The 21771-nt window shown below is 38.2% G+C and overlaps 2 protein-coding genes across 2 annotated transcripts; one reads left to right on the top strand and one right to left on the bottom strand.

Moving 5' to 3' along the window:
- The first annotated feature begins 11602 nt into the window (after positions 1-11602).
- Positions 11603-13829, top strand: LOC135477028 (uncharacterized). Its single transcript, XM_064757177.1, is given in 4 exon segments — positions 11603-11670; positions 12508-12515; positions 12876-13045; positions 13473-13829. Coding segments are annotated over 4 exon segments (603 nt in total).
- A 2225-nt stretch (positions 13830-16054) lies between these two features.
- Positions 16055-18153, bottom strand: LOC135477027 (uncharacterized). The gene is given in 5 exon segments (XM_064757176.1): positions 16055-16169; positions 16171-16394; positions 16397-16766; positions 17122-17450; positions 17920-18153. Coding segments are annotated over 5 exon segments (1272 nt in total).
- Positions 18154-21771: the final 3618 nt, after the last annotated feature.

The following is a 21771-nucleotide window of genomic DNA, read 5'->3' as shown; positions in this document are numbered from 1 at the left end:
AGTTCAAATGCACCAGCGACGCCGGTGACACTTGGGCTGTTTAAATCAAAGACGTCGGTAGATTCTCATTGGTTAATTGGTTTCCTTTACGTGAGTTTGTTTACACAAAAAATGATATAAACTTTACCGTGAACATGTTATGAGGCAGGTGACGCATCATCGTTAATCTTGTTTGGAAGAAGCTTTCCGTTATGTGACAGAGCCCTTCAAAAGGCGCCGATATCCTGAATATGTCTTTATACTGTTGAATTTCTTCACTACATGAATATTTTGTACTGTTGATAGTCTTCACTATTCTGGTACAGTTGTTCTCCATTGAGTCCAAGTAACCTGACACATTTTAGTGGGACAGATCATGCCTTTACAAAATGTAAAACCGAACCATACACCAAATGTACACTCTGGCGTTCTGCAGGGGATGCGTTCTTTTGATATGACAGCTATAACGTTATACTTTTACACACAATGTGTGTATATAAATATATTAAATGGGAATGAAGAAGAAACTGCAATGTTAATAAAATTATTTCCTAGGTTTTTATATTACATGTTTCTTCCAGATGTAACCAGTACACCTGGTTCTTCCAGCGACACCTCTTTGGACAGAGGGGAAGCAGTTTCATATCAAACAAAACCTTTTTGCTATCTCAAATAATAAAGAAAAGAGATGCCACCTGGTCAAATAGCGGTATGAGTGAATGAAGGATTATGGCTTAACGTTACATCGGCAATTCTGCAGCCATATCGTGGCGAGAACAAGTTGAGAACAGGAGCCAGTGGATGATTATCAATAGAATGGTGAACACATAACATAAAACCAAAATCGACGAACATGTTTAAAACACTTTGAAAAGAACGAAACCTTAGCTAAAACTCGAACAGCACGACATTTTCATGAAATATGATCTAGAAAATCGTTTGTATGTATATTATTTACCTGTATACATGATGAAGAAGTAGATTTTATAATATAGCCCAATGGCCTTCAAATAATTTATGACAACATCGCCAGCAATGCTGTTAAATACACTGTATATCGAACATAGTGTTGACTGTAAATTTTTTCCCGAACATTGAGCAAGGTCTACAAGTCAACAAGTATATGTTTGATGTCGCATCCTGGATCACATCCAACACACTCGGCGGCACGGCTCCCATCAAGAATAAAATTGTGTGTCAAACGAGGATGACCGGTACGACACATTGTAAAAACTATTTTATGCCTGTGAGACATACCGTGAGTACAGGAATTATATCTAATGACAGGATGAATTTCATGGAGTTTATTAAGGATTTGTAGGCCCCATTCACCCTACCAACGGTGACAAATATATTTCACAAAATTAGAACGGAAATCAATATACGGGATTTTTGTTTTCGACAATTCTTTATTAAGAAGAAGGGAGGGAGGAGACTCCAGAAAAGACACCGAGGCTATATCCTCTAGGCGGATGTTATCTTCCACAGTATGTTCCCGTATGCGAAAACCGAACGAATGGATCTTGTGAGGACGTTTATTAAATTTACCTACATACAATGGACTGAAAACACAGTTGTAGGCAGGGTTTTGTGAGATGAGCTTAAGGCTTTGTACCATATTTATAAGACCGAGTTTGATACGTCTGTTACATAAAGAAGGCTCATTCGCCTTCATATATAAACTTTCTACAGACGAGGTTCTGAAAGCACCAAGTCTGAGCCTCAGACCTTAGTGTTGGACGTGATCCAACATTTTAGGTAAGGCTTCTTCGTGGAATGTAAATAATGGGCCTATAGTCCAAATTAGACCTCAATAGGGAAGGATATAGGTTTAATAAAATAGATCGGTCAGCACCCCAATCGGTGCTCGACACGACCTTAATTATGTCGAGAACCTTTGTACATTCAACTGTAAGTATTTATATATGAGGTATAAAAGATAATCTATTATCAAATTTTATACTCAAGTATTTATTTTCACCAACAATTTTAATCTGTTTACCACAAAAGTTTAGATCAGGGTCTAGATGAAATTTCCGTTTATTGCAAAAAATGCATACCGTAGGTCTTAGAGTTGGATACAAAGCTACACCTGACGTTCGCATCCACATATAAAGAACCCTCTGTACCAGATGTTAATGTTTTGGATAATTTATTTTTATGCTAAACAACGTTGGCGATAATATACAGCCCCTGAACACCGATTTCCTGCTTGTTTGTGTAAACTCGGAGCCTACCTCCAACATTCCGGTTTTCCGATCGTCAAGCGGAAAACGAACGGTACTGTTCTCTACCCTCTGGGAAGAAGAGTTCTACCGGAAATGTACGAACTGCACTTCGGCGGTTTCTGACGGCAATTCTCCTCCTAAGACAGAAGACTTTAGGACTAGCTCTTAGGCAAAATGGAGTCGCCCACAACGAATTTTTGGTGCTTATTTATAATTTATCAACTTGAGGTACATATTAGAATATTTTTTATCGCATGCACATGCAAGGACATGCATACTCTTTTCAATGGTATTTGTTTGATATTTAAGTTTTCTTCTCCTTCAATAAACCATCACGAATGAAAGTTTTAAAACGGACCAGGGGACCCATAGCAGATCGACCTTGAGGAAAACCATATCGTATATTAAACAGTAACTTATTGGTTTCTGAAAACTTACACCAGATTACGGCCGGAGAGGCGGTCAGCATGAGCTGGACTTCAACTCAAAGCCACTGGATTGGTGAGAGAGATGTCCCCGAGCTCTAAACATACAAACCTGGTTTAAGTTATTATCAGTGGGACATACATTAAAACTTCGGTCGGCCTTTTTATGATCCTTAAAGGCTTTGCGACAGTTCTTACGATACAAGGGTTTACTTTTGGATTTCGGATTTGTCGATGTCTTAGTTATGGTTCTATCAGCAGCTATGAGAACAAGTTCATTAAACTTTAATATTTGATCATGTGCAGCCTTAATAGTCTCTAGGGTTCCATCAGCCTAATCTACTTCATCAAACTTCCACCTAGCTACAATTTCTGAAGAATTACATGTGAGATGCTCTAGGATAAGAGGATAATTGTCACTAACACAAAGATATTCACGCACCTTCCAAAAAATGCCCCCGAGAAGTGATGAATCTGTGATAGTGAGATCAATAGAAGAGTTAGCTCCATTACCTGTGTTATGTGAACAACGGCCGTTAGCGTCTAAAGTTAGCTTGCCACTGTTTACATATGCTGAGTTCAGGGCCTGCTGTCTGCCTCTGCCTTAGAATGTTCCAGAACACGCTCAGTTCGGGGCCGGTTTGTTTACAACAAGTGTTCAAGAATTTTCTTATTCTAGAAAATTCCACCAGTCTATATAAGACCTATGAAAGCAGGTCAAAGGAGAAAGGAGAATTATTGAGAGTTTTGGATGCTTTCGCTATGTGTTACTTTAGTAGGCCTTTTGTGCTGAATTTTGGTGTCTTTATAGCCTCATGGCTTTGTTATATCATATCTCCATCGAGCACTTGTTCAGTCTGAACTTGTGTACACAGTGCTTAATAGTACACGGACCCTGTCTGTGGAATTTTGTGTATATTTCGTCATACTGTGGATTTTCCCTCTTGTGAATATTACCTCTGTGCATTTTTAAAGCATTGTGGAGTATATGCGTCCGTTTGGACTTGACACCGTTGTACATGTAAGTACTTTAATATTTGTATAGATACTGCTATCCTTTCTTGTTAAACTTAAGTACTTTAGTTTTTGTATAAGTCTTGTTATCTGTTCTTGTTAAACCTAATAAATAGTTGAAAAATAAAATCTGCTGGCTTTGGTTACTTTTTTGTGCGGCTAAACTGTCGTGTATTTCGAACAAGCCATCTCTTTATAATACAGACAGTTTGGATGTAAATAGTTATTTGAACCATTATTAAAACAGCACAGTTCATCAGAAAATGAGTCTTCCAAAAAGTTTTCCAGTTGTTTGACCTTATCATTTATATTATTACTGCCCCATAAGGGGTTATGGGAATTAAGATCTCCCATTATTATAAAAGGTTTGGGTAATTGTTCTGTTACGCTGTGTAACTGAGAACCTGACAAAGAAGCACGTGGAGGAATATAAACCGAAGATAAAGTAATTGTTTTGGAGAGCACAACACGGACGGCCACAGAACAACAGGACTGTGGATAACGCTATTATGGATGAAGACAAAGGAGCGACCGAGAGCTCACTCTTCTTCACTACAAAAGTGACTATAAAGTGAATAACATTTTTAGAGTTATTTTATATTGGTGTGATGTCTTCAGGTGAGTTTCCCGAAGACAGGGCACTAGGATTTGATGACTGGCACTAGCTGTGTTATTTTAGTAAAATTCACCTTGACAATTCCACTGTATAATTTCATCACATATAGACATTATGGAGGGAGGCGTATAGGAGATTTAGTGACGGGAGGTTTGGACAGGATCTTTAATGGCTTTAGAGGAATGCTATGTGGGGGCCACGAGGTTTATTACTAAATTATATTTTTGTCCTTATTTTTGCCATTATTATTTTAGAGGGTTTGGGGTCAGATTTATCAGTTTGTTCAGTACTATTTACTGGTTTTATTTGTGGTGTTGAAGTAGTCTTGGTTGAGTAAGAATTAGACGCAGGTTGAGTCGAAACTTACAGAAGAGTAGAACTAGATTTTTCGTTCTCAATGGGCCAAGTTAATGACGTTTGAGTAGAAACATATGTTACTCACTTGGCCACATTGGCAAACGAATTCTGCAGAGAAATATAAGAGGGTAAGAGTAATTTGCGAGATTCCTGATAAGATATATTGTTGCTGACTTTTACACTGATTATTTATTTTTCTTTAACGAACGTAGACAGTCCTAAGAGGAGGCCATATGATCTAAACCGCAGTTGTAATACTTAACCGTTCTGCCGTTCTACAGTCGAAACTATCATGACCTTCACTGCCGCATCGGGAACAAACCAGTTCATTTTTACATAAGCCCTTGCCGCAATTGAAACAACGTTTTGGGGTTAGGGATATATAAATCCACATTTACCTCATAAAGGCCAAAGCAGATATGCGACAGAAGAGAGGTAGTATTAAAGGTCAACAAAGATGTATTTAATATCAGGATGTTACCACCTTTCTTCGTTGTGAAGTGTTTCACTCTGGCAACACTTTGAGAATTTAGTTCTCTTCAGATAAGTCAATAATATCACCATCCCTGTCACGTATTATTACCTGACAACTGTTCAGGGAATTGTGAGGGGATGCAAATAGAGATATATCGGAAATATTATTTAATGCCGGTAAACGTTTAGACTGCTGTTTCCGGAAACATTCGATGAGAATGTCTCCGGATCTTTTGTTCACTCTCAGCTGCTGTGAACGATACAAGCCTGTTAAAAAGCCGGTCGACTATCCTGTCCATTATCAAGCGGATCTGACAAAACCTCCAACTTCTTTTTATCCGCATTCGACAAAGACGGCTGAGGGGAAATTCTGATAGATATATTAGAAACATTTGCAGAAAGGTTTAAGGAAGGCTTGCAAAATATATAAAAATTTCAACCCGTGTGTTTCACACCGACCACGGAATGCCAATAAGGGCGATGCTTGAGGCTGGGGATATCCAGCAGGAAACGCACCAAGGACTCCACATGAGATACACTTAAATAGATGGCATTAATATGCGCGCCCAATTCCCAACCACGTGCTCCTCGGCCTCCCACCCAATGAAGAATGTAGCACATCGGACACGAACTACCTCACTGACAAATGACTCACCGCTTCAAACGTAATGCCGCAATAAAAATTGAGAAATACCATTTATTCCCTAAAGAGTGATGTTATGGAGAAATTTTGGGACGAAACAGACGCAACACGTAGTGAAGCCGATTGATTGGACCTCCCGTCTCTCTCCAAGAAAGGGTCAGTGGAGTGTTGAGCGCGAGAATCTCGCAAGACCAACACGCCCTCAGCCACCAGGATCCCGTCCTCGGAGAATACGAGTGGCAATCCAGGGCAAACAGGTCGCTCCCCGATTGCGTCACACAGCCGAAAATGTGATCGCCTATTATATTCACCGGGCCCACACGGGCAAATTCTAGGTTAGTCCCCGTTTACGACAAGCTTGCCCAGAGGGCTGAATGTAAGCGTCATGTCCGACATTTGTATACCATTCGTAGCCAACAAAGGGCGCCCCAAGTCGATAATCGCAAGATCCATTTCCAAAACAACGTTTAACATTAGCTCCCAAAGACAAAGGTATGTAAAAAATTATACAAACAGGAAATAAAGCCGGTAACACACAAGAGAGAAGCGGTCATCAGTTTTCAATGATGCCGGGTAGAGGGTGGATATTCCAGGCATGAATTCCATATCAAAGTTCAAATTCGTAGTCCATGAATGAGGTCAAGGTCAAATAACAATTAAACAAGGTATCTCAATCGCCCTTTGATTGCAGCTGTTCATAAAGGCATCGTGCAGATGAAATGAGCATGGCTGCCCCTAGCCCCAGGTTAAACGGTATTAGATACAGTACAAAAATGACGAGCGTTACAGATCTTAACCGAACAGATTGTCATTCAAAAGTAACGGACGATTACGTCTTTCCCGTTAATATGTAAGGATCTCACACTACAAGAGGCGACATCTATGATGTTACACATGACATGCTGATCTGTATAAAAACTGTCTGCAAGATAGGCGGTTACACTCAGTGACAACCAGCGCCATCTATGTTGTTAAATAGTATGCACTCGATAGATATGTCAATAAGGATAATAGCGCGATCTATGTGGTTGATCGCAATGCATATCGCCAGAGATTCTGAACGCTCTGTCCATACCTGCCAACGAGAGTGTTATATTCAGTGTAGAATTTGAGAAACTTAGAATGAAGGCCTTTTTATGGAGTATCCTTGACAAACCAGTTTTTGAACTAACAACTTGTGACGCAGATTAAAGTCATCACAATTTACGCAATATTTGACAAATGCTATAAGGCGAGATATGTATACGCCATATGCAGGACCCTTTGGTATATTGCTATCCAAATAAGGATAATTTACAATATCAGCATTGGAATTATCCCTTTTGTCGTAAAGGCGACGTGAAAGGAGACCTTGTTCGTCTTTGTACAGATATAGATCCAAATAAGATGTACCATCAGAACTATGACCGCTTCCTTCACCGCTTCAACAATATGGGGGTTATTTAACGCCACTAGGTCATCAATATACCGCTTGGTAAATGAAAATGATCGAGCTTTAAAGATTTTACTTTTAAGTAATTTCTGCATATAGTCGTACTCATATGAAAACAGGTATAAGTCTGCCAGAAGAGGCGCACAATTGGTACCTATTGGAATACGTATGCTCTGTTGGTAAATGGTATCTCCGAATTTCACATAAATGTTATTAATGAGAAATTCAAGCAATACAATAAATAATGTAAGATCCCATGAGTGGTAACCTTTATAAATTGTAAAACTAAAGAAAGCCTTATTGCTTTTGACGTTAATGTAACGGTGACCTATTTTAGTAAATACCGAGACAATTAACGACGATATTCTTTCAATAAGATCTTTGTGAGGAATTGTAGTAGAGAGAAATCCCATCTGGATACGTCTTTGTACGGTATATGCATATGAGCATCACGTTTTTCTGTAAGACGTTTAGAGTTGATAAGAATCCACATGCAGCTGACACCTGAATTTTTTGTTATGGCACATCAATACTTATTCCAAAATGACTTTGCTTCTTGTAACGCTCCCGTACGTAGGATTGACAAGAGTTTGGTGGTACAACTTCTTGAACCCGCAATAAATCGAGCCTTGTATGGGGATTTATGCATTTTAGGAATCCAGTAAAGTTGTGGTATTTCTGTATGACGGGTAGGTATATTTATGCCCCCTTCTTTTAGAGAGGTTTTGTGTTTATTAAATATTTCCTCCAGAGTACATGTAGTAGCAGAATATGTAGATGCTGTTGTAGGTGTATATAGCTCTTGAACAAGAATTTGATAATAATAATTCTGGCAAATAAAGATGACATTATTAGGAGCCTGGTCCGCTACAGTGATGACAAATTTACTGTGAGAGTGAGCAAGTGTTTCTTGCACAGTGGGATCCCTCAGAACCTGTTTAACTTTAGGTAGAGCATCAATGTCTATTCGGTGTATAGCTAAACTAACCGTCTTTTGACAAGTTCAAGTCAATCGTTGAGTACCGAAGAATCCACTTTCTCCCGTATGGACTATTTTTTAAACATATTCCTCAAGTCCCGAGATGATATTTTTTATGTTAGATCTAATGTTGACATTTCTCTTTTCTCTATACTTTTCTCTGAGGACGCCTCACAAAGAGATTCCTTAGATCGTGATTCCTAATAATATTAAGGTCACCAGTCAGGAGATGTTTACATTTGTCGTAGGTAAAACCTGAGGATTTGCAATCACAGTTATAGCCACCAGAAGTATACGTCGCTAAATCGAACTCCTTGATGGTCTGGGAATAATTGAAACTTTTGGAAGCGATAGACTTTGTATACTCATAGGATACACAAGTGGGCTCTTGGATATTAAAATAACTAGGCACAGCACTACGAACATCAGGTTCATCAAAGAAGAGTAGTAGGTCCTACGGTACCCGTTCACCCGTCCTATTCGTCTCACCTCGGAGACCCCCAGATGGGGAGGGGGACAAAGAATGCAAGTATTTTTTTAGATGTGTAAAGCAACGATTTAGTAAAAAGAGCAGAAGCTTGATTAAATATCAGCGAGATGATGATATATAAATCAATATGGTCACATAATTACGTAACAAAGTTTGCACAATAATGAACTTATCACAAATCTTTACTTACTTTTTCTCTTTTCCTTTTCACCATGTTGTGTATTAGAGCGCCGGGGTACTCTACGCACTGTCGTACAAAAAGAGAGAACAGGTCAGATTTCATTGTTTAATAAACTAATCCTAATGGTTTAATGCTGACCTAAATGATGTTCGCTTTAATGATAAGTATAGGAAACTGAATTCTTTACCTCAACGTTTGGCAAGGTATACACCACAGTTAATAGAATCTCAGCTTCTCCTTAGGTGCAGATGAGCTTTGGGTACTGTCGACATATGATAACTGTCGGGAATAGGCAGTAGCGTTTTAAAATACACAACCGTATAACTACTGTCAACTCGATCACATTTGGTGGAGTTGGGGAAATTTTGTTTCTTCTATTCCGTGATAGACATACAAAGCATCCATTCTAAAACAGACACGTGCCTACTGCCTCCGTTGAGATTACATCTCTAATATACTTGGGATATACCATGCTGTCTAGAACAGTGACTTTGAAAGCGAGGCTCGTGCATGACGTCACCTGATCGGAGAGGACTACTTTCACCTGATGTAAACAAAACAGCAAGTAATTGCCAACGTGCTGAGCGCTTTTTAAAGATGTTCATGAGTATTTCACCTGTGAATTAAGGTGAATTAGTTAGATAAAACTAAGGACTTTTTATTTTTAACTGACGTGAACAGTAAAAATAGACATTAAACTTGTAGGAAACTTGCTGTAAAGGTGATGACCTAGTGAATTTGATACTGAAATTGGCACTCGTAATTCCGCTGATAACGTGAATAGCGAGACAGAACACTTGCTAAACAGTATTGCCTATGTAATTCAGCTGATGAAAAACGTGTTACAAATCTGAAAGGGAAGGAAATTCTAAAATACATTGAATGTGTCCTATGTCGAAAAATCCACATAGGGAAGCATGCTTCCCTCCTTTGCCGGTCTTCTGAAACGGAGTTAAGAATTTCTAAGTTCAAATTGGACCCAAGATCAGTTTTGAAACAGATACTCCAGTTAAGGGATAAGAGGAAAGCTACAACACCTCTGTCTGCACAGAAAGAACAACGGAGACTTTAAAAAAGCACAAAAACTACAGATTATTTGATAAAATCTATTGAAAAGCTGAAGATGGTAAATACAGAAGAGAAGTCAACGTCTCACGAGAAGGGTAGGAAAAGGCTGATGTCTGATCCTGACAGTGATGTTGATGGTATGGGTAAGATAAAGGACCTTAGACAACCATTAGCAGAACACCCTTATGTTACTGGTTTAGACACAGTGGTGGAAAACAAACCTATGGAAGGATTATTGAAGACCTTACCTCTTCTAGATGACCAGATGGCCACAATAACAGAACTTGAATTTGTTGACATTTTAAATGAGTTCACATTAAAAGATCCTCTTCCGGTTTAAAGATTCTCTTTCCTTCTGCGCAAACACGCAGGCCTCTATGAAGCTTTGCAATAAGTGATTCTTGAAGAGATTGAATCACAGCTGAAAACAAAGTTCAAGAAGAGCAGCATTCTCTATTTTAAGGACACAGCACACCTTCTGAGAGATGATATATTTGCGATGGTCATTGCGGAAATGCAAGAGAATGTCCCATTTTTGCTTGATGTACTAAATCTGTGCTGTCACGGGAAACTGGATAACTGCCGTGTAACCAGGATTGCGACTATATTTGGTAGGATCATGCAAAGCAGAGTAAAACAGTTGTCAGCAATTACTCAATAGTAGATACCAACTTTAATGTAATTATCAGACAGAAACTTATGCTTGTGCACACAATAATCCAGTTCTCTCAGAATATTTCAAAATACTGATCTCAGTGGTGGTTGAAAAAGTTAAAGACTTTGGGTAAATGAAAACATTTATTTGTTTGGCACTATAAATTGAGATATGAAATTAGAATCAGAATTCCTAAACATTGTCACTGCATTTAAGGCCATTTTTCCATTTTATAGTTACTACTAAATAAAATAACACTTGTTTTTGGAATGGAGACAAATTTCTGTGTGTAGATGATGGGAACTGAGATATGGCACTTGATCTTTAGTGGAAAATACAGAGTATAAGTGAATTTATTTTTACATTACTAGTCTGAATAAAGGCTAGTCTTTTTAATGGATAGAGGGAGTTTAACACAGGCATGTCCAGAGACAAAATGCAGTTCAGTGAGGATTTGGACTCAGCAAGTGAAATGTATGTGTAAGTGACTACCTATAATGAAATAACTATTAAAATCGTTATGATTCTGTTACCAAGATGCTTGACTTATCTTAGATTTATAATAATTTTTAATTCATGTTTTAGATTACAGCTCCTCTCCCGACTCAACACTATACATCTGACTCTTACCCATACAAGTATCCCAGCGATGGTGAAGGACTTCGGTGTATTCTCAACACAAGCCATTGTGAAAGAAATTCAAATTGGAAAAGATGAAAAAATAATGGGGATAATTTAGATTTTCGAGTGAAAACAAATGATGTAACATTAAGTTTTAAAGACAAAGACTACAACTGTTTTGCATCTGATGCACACCTGACAGAATTGACACATCAGCTTTACCAAATGACAGACCATGTGGTGATCCAAAGAATGTTACTGTTCAAGACTTGTTAGCCAATTCAGGGGAGATTATGAAGTATTAAGATGTTCTGAAGATCTTAATTGCAAGGGACCTCGTGGACACCTTCGCAGGCCTTAAAAGGCTGGATATGATTTGTTCAAAGGCAATTTCACATGAATATTCTTAAGCAATGTCAATTAAATCAACACCTTGCACGATGCCTGTGCTGCTGAAGAATGAAGCATATTATTTTGACTGCATAGCGATTCTGCAATCCTGTCTGGAGTAAGCAAAGCTCTGGTATCACCAAGAGGGAAGAGGTGCCTCAGAGTTGTGCTTTGATCGCGTTTAAATACTTTTCTGCTTTGCATGGTGTAATGTTCAACATGTGCTGTAAGTTTATGTCTTATTGCTACTGATTTTCTGATGTTTAGAGGTCTATAATTTACATTTATTTACAAAGTTGACTATTGAAAGACTGATTTGATGTTCATTCCTGTACATGCAGCAGTGTTTCATCTGCATGCAACCATGGTACCACAGCAGCTCCAGGCCAGCTTGAAATACAACATAGAGGACAATCTGAAGTGAGCTGTCATTTACTGGAAGCTGTTTTTTGAGTAAAAGTATCATCATCTCATACTGGGCAAGGCAAACTAGATATAAACAATTAAGAACCACAACAGTTTGCATATCCAAGTCCATGTTATTTTAACATACCTAAGAGCCTACCTGTAAGTTAACAAATATATATTTGTCCATATAAAACAAAAATGAACATCACCTTGTAAATTTAATCAAGTTTCCGAACATTGTAGAACTTTGTCATACATCACAGATATTACTTCACAAGACAGTATATGCGTGGTCTTAAAGGTACTGAACTGACTGCATACTGATGACCATAATGAAAAGGGCTTTAATTACTGTTCCGCTTTGTGCATGTAACACCTTACTATCTAAAAGTTTTCAGCTGCAGTCATATTCAAGTAACATTTTGAAATGCGTGAGTTATCGCTCTTACTAACATAATATACTAATCGACACATTATACAAAAAATTAATTCAAACCGTTCACAACAACGTTTTAAATGTTTAAGTCATGAACATGTTTTGTTGCAGATATTATAGTGATCTATAGTGACCTTCTCAGACCACACATAGAGTAACTTGTACATCTACCTTTTTATATGAATCACATATGCATGATTTGATTAATCAGTGTTTAATGCCGTACTCAAGACATTTTCTGTTATATTATGGTGAGGTTTATCATTAGAGAAAAATGAAATGTCAAAGTAAAGCCGTGGCTTTTGCCAGGTATCTGACAAATTTCCAGACTTAAAACTGTAAATGTGACCTTGCAATGCCAGTGAGCCAATGTCTTAACCCTCTGAAGCTTCCCTCAGCATGTGTATGACATTTACTACGGAATATACATAAAAATACACTGCACTATATTCATTTGTACATTATTTTTTCATCATCAGATGAAAAGTTTGAATCCCTGGACATTCCAATAGGCGATTACCAGCTGACTAAGGTGCGACTGCGAGGAGCTCGGAACTTGAAGGATGGAGCTCATACATGAGAAGAGAGGTTTGAAAACCTTCAGCCGATGGTAGTGGAATTCTTCCAGATCCAGCAAGACTTCCTCGAGGTAACTATCAATACAAAGGTATAGCATAGCATACTTTTCAGTTAAAAGGACAAATGGATTATTATTTAAAAAATATATATCATGCTATACACAGAATATACCTCAAGCAATAAAAAGGCAATGTATCGTTTTATTTAGGGTTCTTTTTTGTTGATTAAAATGTCTCACAATGTAACACCAACTACGGCAGCCAATATATTGGGTGGAAACTGGGCAGTGCCAATAGTAAACCTATGCTCGTTCCCCAACAGTTATACGTGGTAAAATCTGCGAATGGTCGTGGGTTTCCCCTGGGCTCTGCCCAGTTTCCTCCCACCTTAATGCTGGCTGCCGTTGTACAAGTAAAATACTCTTTCGTACGGCGTAAAACACCAATCAAAAAGAAATAAATGAACACTTTTAAAGTATACGTTACATATTCGTACAGAAACTCTGCAAGACATGTTTGAAACTCCCGAAAGGACAGGAACAAGGAACCATGGCAAACCTGAAAGCTGTTATACAACGATCAAACGTAAACGGACAGGTTAAGGTCAGTTTTAAGTCACACGAGGATTTGATAATGACATCTGGGAAATCTGACCTGGTACAGCTGGCCATGGAACACTTTGGCTTAGGAACACAGGACTCCTCTCCTACAGCCAACCCACCACCGCAAAATGTTGGAATGTTTGAACGTCCCCGGCATCAGAAAGTCTTTCACTTATTCATGGATCCTTTTGTGGAAACATATGTCACACCATTCCAGCTTGAAGAGGTAATTATGGCTGTAAATTCATGTTGATAGCTGAAAAGAAGTAAAATTAAAACTGTTAGAAAACGGTTTCCAGAAATATCATCTTGTTCAGGCTCATGATAATCAGAACTACCATCATCCCATGTACTGTACCTCATATATGCACACCTGTAGTCAACATAGTCTTAAGTATGCTTTGGAGAACATGGCCAAAAGTTATTTATCTGATTGTTGCTTAACAAGACATTCAGAACATTTTTCACGTATATTAGTGTGATCAGAAATTAGGGGTAAATCAGAGAGGTCAGGGTACTGGATGTACATATTGTGTAGGTTGCAATAGACAATGATAACCTTGCTCTACTTTTCGGTAGTCAGATGGACGGAAGACAGTGTTTTTCCTTCCTAAGGTAGGCCCAACACAGATAAATGTCCAACGTCGTGTTGAAGCGTCAAATATGCCCTTTAAACTTGTAATTAGCAATAGAAATCCGGTGCAAATGAAGTTTGCCGAGAGTTTTCTGGAGAATGAGCATCAGCTCTTCGTTTCCTTACCGGGAATACACAATCCAGTTTACATCATGCAGAAGAAGAGAGGAAGATGATAACTTAAGAAATGACGTGCTCACCTTTCTTCAGTAATACTTCCTGATGAAAACCTTTAAAGATGCTATACAGCAAAGAGACATGGCGACAACAAACATTTGTTTAAAGTTGAAGGTACCACATTTCTACATGCACTAAAAGCTGTCAAAGTATTTGACTGAATGTGTGAACTATATTCTCAAACAGAGATTCTTTTAGCACCGAAGATGTCTTTGCAAGTTCGGACTGCTTCCTTCATTGATCGTAAGGGCAGTGATGGTTTATACTCATGGTGTGAGTGACAAAGAAAAAAAATTCTTTTATTTCACTTTAGGGTGAATATTTTTTCTTTTTCCATTTGTCTTGGGATTCAGTTAAACAAAATTTTCTATTATTCAGATGTTCATACATAAAGGGAATATTTGTTTATTTATTTAGTTGATTGGTGTTTTACGCCGTACTCAAGAATATTTCACTTATACGACGGCGGCCAGCATTATGGTGAGTGGAAACCGGGCAGAGCCCGGGGGAAACCCACGACCATCCGCAGGTTGCTGCAAGACCTTCCCACTTACGGCCGGAGAGGAAGCCAGCATGATCTGGACTTGAACTCACAGCGACCGCATTGGTGAGAGGCTCTTGGGTCATTACGCTGCGCTAGCGCACTAACCGACTGAGCCACGGAGGCCCCTCATAAAGGGAATAGATTGTAAATAATCTGTGTTGCAGTGAATATAATGTTTGTCGATCAACAAACTTACACATTATTTGAACGTTCATTTAATCATGGTTTCAAATAAAATCTTAGGTTTACATACTCACTAAAACTACGTGTATTACCATTACGTAAAACACATTAAATTCTAGGGAATTCAAATGAAAATCTACCAACGAACCGTTCCAATTTGTCAAAAATTCAGTTTGTCTTCACTCACATGTAAGTGCATTTAATATACACAAAGAATGGCGCCAGCATTAAAACGTTGTTTAATTCTGACAAATAGCTCATTCTGCAGAATGGATTCTATGCATACTTGTTATTAGATATGAAAGTTATTTTTAAGATCACATTTAAAGAATATCCCTCTGAAAACCTGATTTACCCTTCACATCAATTTTGAAGTTAGTAATACCCCCTATTCCTACAAGATTTACATCAAAAATTGAAGAAAAAAATAGTTTGGAAGTATTTCGGAACTTTTGGGCAAGTTTTTTACGGACTACATTGGAAGTTTGGTTATCCCAAACAAACATCTTTCTAACGTGTGTATTGCTGAAGACAGTATGTTAAGTAACGGCATGGATACCTGTAGTTTTGCTTTGAATGTGCAAATTGTGTATAATTGAATTATTCTTGACTCAAATTAATAGATCTGGGTTCCAGTGATAACTGGTGAGAGTCTTGCATTGTTGTAAATTTTCAACCTTCACAACCACTAAAGCACTATTTTCTGGGGAATTTGTGCGTATCTTTATGATGAAAATGATGCTAAAAATGATTTGTCTCTGTCACAAAGGATGCAAGGTTCATAAATAGCTTCATGTGCAAATTATATCTCTACACCTCATAGTTCTCAGAATGTTTCAAAATGATCGTTGCATAGGTTTTTGAAAAGGTTCAGGTATTAGGGTATGCTTATGTAAATTACCTTGGAACAGTCACTGTGGCATCCAGACGGAATTCCTGTTTATAAAACTTCATTGGATCCAAAATAAGCCAACAGCAGCTTTCGTAAACAACATGATTCATTTCGGCAGAATTTGACGATGTCTTGAGACAGACCTGGTCTGTTTGTGGCTATTATTGTAGTATATAATTGCTTGTACCGGTTGTCCTCTCCTCACAGCACGGCCTATTTCCAGCATATATTACTCAAGAGTTGTTGGTGGCCTAAAGTGAATAACTCTGCTCAATACGTTTTGATTTTCCGTGCGCAGCTCTTGTACAATGAGACTCTTCATCTTCTGTGTATAGTCTTTGTGATACTTTGCGAAAGGTTTGTTCACAGGAGTCTGGGTTTATTTGGTAAATATCCTCGTTTACTAAGTGTTTGATCCAGATACTGATAGCTGTACCAGAGAGCATCCAAGTTATCAACATAAACAATGGCTACTGAAAAAGTCAGTTGCAATTCATTTAGTCCAGTGTTGAGTGGGTTCACCAAGTCATCAAATTTATCTAATTTATGTATATTTGGTAGCCTTGTCTTCACCTCCAAGCGTATATTGGGTCTATCTGGATTGCAGGTGACAATGGTGGGGTTTTCAAGTTGCAGGATATCGGTGAGTTTGTTGGTCGCAGATGGTGTTAGTTTTGCTGTCACCGTCAGATGAGCCGTATCAGGGAACAGGGCAGTGAATTCACCTAGCTTGTTGAAAAATTGTGTGAAATCGTCTCCCCTGGAAATATCAATGCCATTATTTTTGAATACAGAAATCAAGTGAAGCTTGATATTCATACTTTTGATATGCACCAATGCATGGACATTTGTTACGACACATACAGGAGCCAGTTTTACTCCTTTTAGTTCATATATTTGTTATTTAAGTTATATAAGTTATTTCTTCAAGCAAGATACATGTGGTCACCTTATTATTTGTTCATGTATATAAATACTGAATGGTTTGTTTTCTGTGACAGTGTAATTAGATGTTTTGCAAACAAATGCTGTATATTGACTTGAAGACATTACAGGATAAACCTTTGATACCAGAGTGTATTTTTGTGCATTTTAGTACAACAGTATACAATTACCATTGAGCAACCATTTGAACCTCATCAACACCGATACATCCAACTCCAACTCGTTTCCTGTAGACTGTTAATCGTAACAACTTTCCCATTTGGTTATTTGACACCACTGCCTCTGGATGGGCATACATCTGAACATCTTTCCCATCCCTCAAGGCAGTTAAATAAAAAAAGCTTTTCTGTGAATATGGGCAAATTCTCCTCTTCCTCATCACTATCTGAATCATTGTCATGACTAAATGCCTGATCATTGTTTCCTGCCATGACTTCGTACGTTGAGCATTCTGTCTCAGATGTATTAAAACCTTGAAATTCTTCTCTGTCATGCTGATCTGCCATAAAAATCATATTAGCTATTTAATTAATGCACTAGACTTATTTCAGTCGAGAGAGAGAGAGAGAGAGAGTATAATTAGAGACACAAAGTTCTGTATCTGAATATCAGTTAAGAAGAGGCATCAGTACGAGTCAGTGTTATAATTTTCCACTTGCATGTACCAAACGTTTTCTATAATAGATCCCCCGACCTTCCCGAAGCCTATTTTGGTAAGAAAACACAAGACATGTGATACCAGAGGAACATTAAACATGTAAAGTAATGCAAGCAGTTGCCATGGTTGTGCAGGTTTCCATACTGACGGTGTTTTGGCTGGTTAATATAGAGGTGAATTCTTTATGGATTATCTCCGTCCGCGCTCAAGCTGAACCATAGCAATTCGAATATATTTATATTTCGATGTGTGTGAGTAGCGGGGGAGGAAGGGGGGGGGGGGGAGAGAGCACACTTACCACTTAATCTTGTAGAGGGGATACAACGATAGCTATCATGGGTTCCTCACTGTCTTCTCGATGCTGGATGACCCAAGGCATAAGCTGGTATACCACACTTCTATCATAACCAGCGGGTAAGACGGCAGTTACATCCTCTTTCTCATATGTAGCACGAAGAGCGGCCACCTGATTTGCCTTCAGCTCTACAGAGACGCGAAGGCGTGCCTTGACATACGCGATTACTTCTTCGAACTCGCTATACATGCTGTCTTGCGTTTTCCGCCAGGCTGAATAACCTAATACAAATTAGCTATGGCGTGGCTAAATAGTCATATATTTAGTTTGGATGTTTTTGATTATTTCAGACACAGATAGGTACTTGGTTTTTGGTCATTGTTACAGATTTTCAATCAAGGAATCTGAAAATACCCATTAAATATCTGATAATTTTCTATCAACAATTATCCCCAAATTTTGGGGAAATCACTGCGCTGATGGCGCCCATCTATACACGAGCCTTGTCTCGGTACCATAAGATCACGTAGAAGGGCCCGTTATCTCGAATAACAGAGCATCTACTAAAAGGACAGCTGTATACTAGAGGGATAGTTAAGTCTACAACAAAGCTAAAGTGGCCATCATTTTGCTGGGAATGGACAAAACAGACCAACACTCAAACTTGATCTGCAACTTGTCATTTTCAAGCCGTGGAACCTTTCTGAATAGGAAAATCTGGCAAAACTGCATTCTTTTTGAATAAGAATCCTCTGCATATTACACCAAAACTAAAACTTGTAATTTATGATAAAAACATCAGCCAGGTGTCAATTCAGTATGATGAATCGTTTTGGAAAACAAACAGGAAAACAGTTATGTCCAATTTTGGATAAAATGCCCATAAATTTGTCCAAACTGGACCAAGTAGACGAATACGCTAACTTGATCTGTAACTGTTCAGGGTGAAGTCATATACCAAATTTCATTTTAGTATGATCAACCGATTTCAAATCAAGTCTGAAAAACGAGGGTGACGGGCAGGTGGACTGATGGGCTATACCCTCTCACTCCTTTTAACATATAAGACATGTTATATTACATTATATTATAAAAATACACCACAATGATTTTTTGGAACAAGTGAGTCGCTATTTTTGATCATATAGTACTTGTAAAGCGCAAAGAGGAACCTGAGTCAGTAATCGCTCGATCAATTTGAAAAACAACTTCAATCTCCAATAAAACTGATAACATGCAACAGAGATAAGCAGCAGTTTGTAATGAGTAATAGGACCGCCAGACAGTGGAAATGTTTCAGAAATGTGACGATAAGATATATTCTTATCGGATAAAAGTTTGTATAATGTTTTTTTTTCCTTTAAACGACAAAAAAGCCATTCCTAGAGCAGTTTCCCTTTAATATAATTTTCTTCATCCATCAGGAAGCTTTGAATTAAGCATGAGAACACTAAGCATTAAACAAGAACACTAAGCATTAAGCAAGAATATAAAATGTGCGTCTTTCATTATATTCTTACCGGCTATAGTTGTTTTTCGTTGAGAGTCAGAGGACGTCGTTTCTGGGCGCTCAGTGGGTTTGACGGTTTGGTCTTTAGAGATAAGCACCAGCATTCACTTAGTCAAATTATTTCAATTCTTTCCATTAGTATGGTGCTAAGTAAGTTCATAGTATATTTCAACTATAATTAGTTTAATGAATGAATGAATGATTATGGCATAACGCCACAATGGTAATATTTGAACTATATCGTGGCAAGAACAAGCTGAAAACACGATTCGGCGAATGACTTTCAATATGGTAATGCAAACATCAAAAATAAAAATAAAATTGTATGATATGTTTGAAACAATATAAAAACAACCAAAACAGTTTATACTTGAAAACCTTTATGTTTCTATAATATATTTATATTAGAATTTGTATTTTATTATTTATGCCTACATTTTATAACAGCATCGTCAGTTATCTTGTCAAACAAATCATATATAGAGTCACCTGTGTAAAAAATCTCGTTTACTGAGTCAACAAATCATGATGTTCAACATGGCTGTGAAAAGTTCAAATTGATTACTGGGTAAAATGGACCAACGAGCGCTGCAGGTTTTTGGAAAACTGACCGTATTCACAGATGAATTTCATCTTTTTATCACAGGATTCTGCAATCCATTGGACAAGCCAGGTTCCCTTTGGAACTGAAGGGTCTGGTCCATGACATCTCACCACGCATGAGCCAAACGGATCGCTAGCTGTTACGTTCCAAGGCTCGAACGTTACCAGTGACCCTTCCACAAATGCAAGCGAGAAAAAAGAAACTGCTTTGACATCAAAATTTCCAGGAAATATTGGTGCTGATCAGAAATTGTATAAGGGTGATATATTCACAGTCACTGAAAGTAAAATATTTATGAATTTGTCTTTATGTGTATCAGGCAATTTATTGGAATTCTTACAGAACAAGTCTTTGCTTTTCTTACCCAAATTTGCCAAACCTGATTCATCTACCTTCGATCAATATTGGGTATGCTGATTAACGAAGAATGTTCGCTAATGATAACGAAACAGTAACGTAAAAACATGACTTGCGCGTGAACTTTCGAAAATGCGGCTGGCAATATCAGCACGAAAGTATACCCTCTATGCCGTTGTCTTTTGTATTATATACATAGATAAACTGGAATTATGCAGGTGGATGAAGGGTCTCGAACGGTTGGTCTCTCCACATGATTTCAATGTAATTGTTCACAAAATATGATGAAAAAACAGCATTTTGAGACCGGTGACGTCTAACACGCAGGAATACCGTGAGTTCATATTACTTCTCCAACTCTGCTTAATAGCAAAGACCACTCTAAATAAAGTATATTTCAGATGAAAGATATTTACGGTCTAACATGGTTATTTATTTGAATGGTATTTTACGCCTTACTCAAATATATTTCACTTTATACACGAAGGCGGTGAGAGAAAACCAGGTAGAGCCCGGGGGAAAGGCACGACCATCCGCAGGTTGCTTTTACACCTTCCCACGTGCTCACAGCGACCGCATTGGTGAGAGGTTTCTGGGTCAAATTATACATATAGAAAACACAAGACGATAGATTAGTAAGTCCACGGCGCCAATACCATCGCTGTCCAAATCTGCACGATGTATACATGTATAACCTAAAATTTTCGATAACATTCGTCAGGTTCATTCATTTAATGTTTTGAATACCTATATATTCAGCCCAAACAGGTGAACATGAAAGCAAATTTGTACTCGTCTGGTTGCGGTCAAACTCACCGTCTAACCACGTCCAGCCCTTGGCAGAATCCCTACTGAGACCTATAAACCAACAGCCAGCCCGACCAAAGTAATAGGTGTCTTCGAACGCAGAGTTGGCGACAGTAAGATAGCCTCCATTCTCCGAACAAAAATCTCTCGCCTCTGACCATGTTAGCTCGAGTGTAGATACTGTGTAACATTTTTTCCATAGGTCCACGACGATTACGCGATCCATTCCATCCACAGACCAAGGTCGACATTCGAAGAGGTCTGCATCACTCAGCTGTATAACTGTAAGTTAGAGTAGCAAACTGTTTTGAACAGAAACCGGTTTCATTGCATCCAAACTTTCACAAAATAGATTAGGACTTCTTACACGTATTTTGTCCTCAACATGTCAAAACCGAAAGGTACAAAAACAAAACAGATGTCTGGCTTCGTATCACTTTGATGTCCGTGAAAAATGACGGCACAAATAACATGAATGTTAACAAGTCAGAGACAGCATTCAGGCTTCAACTGTTATTTAAAGATCATTTGACTTCACTGCTATACCCATGCCAGACGTAAACCATTATTTCGGTAACAGATATTTGAA

Source organism: Liolophura sinensis, chromosome 10 (assembly GCF_032854445.1).
Source record: "Liolophura sinensis isolate JHLJ2023 chromosome 10, CUHK_Ljap_v2, whole genome shotgun sequence".
NCBI lineage: Eukaryota > Metazoa > Mollusca > Polyplacophora > Chitonida > Chitonidae > Liolophura > Liolophura sinensis.
The sequence above is the reverse complement of the archived record's forward strand: the minus strand, read 5'-3'. Positions and strand labels throughout refer to the sequence as shown.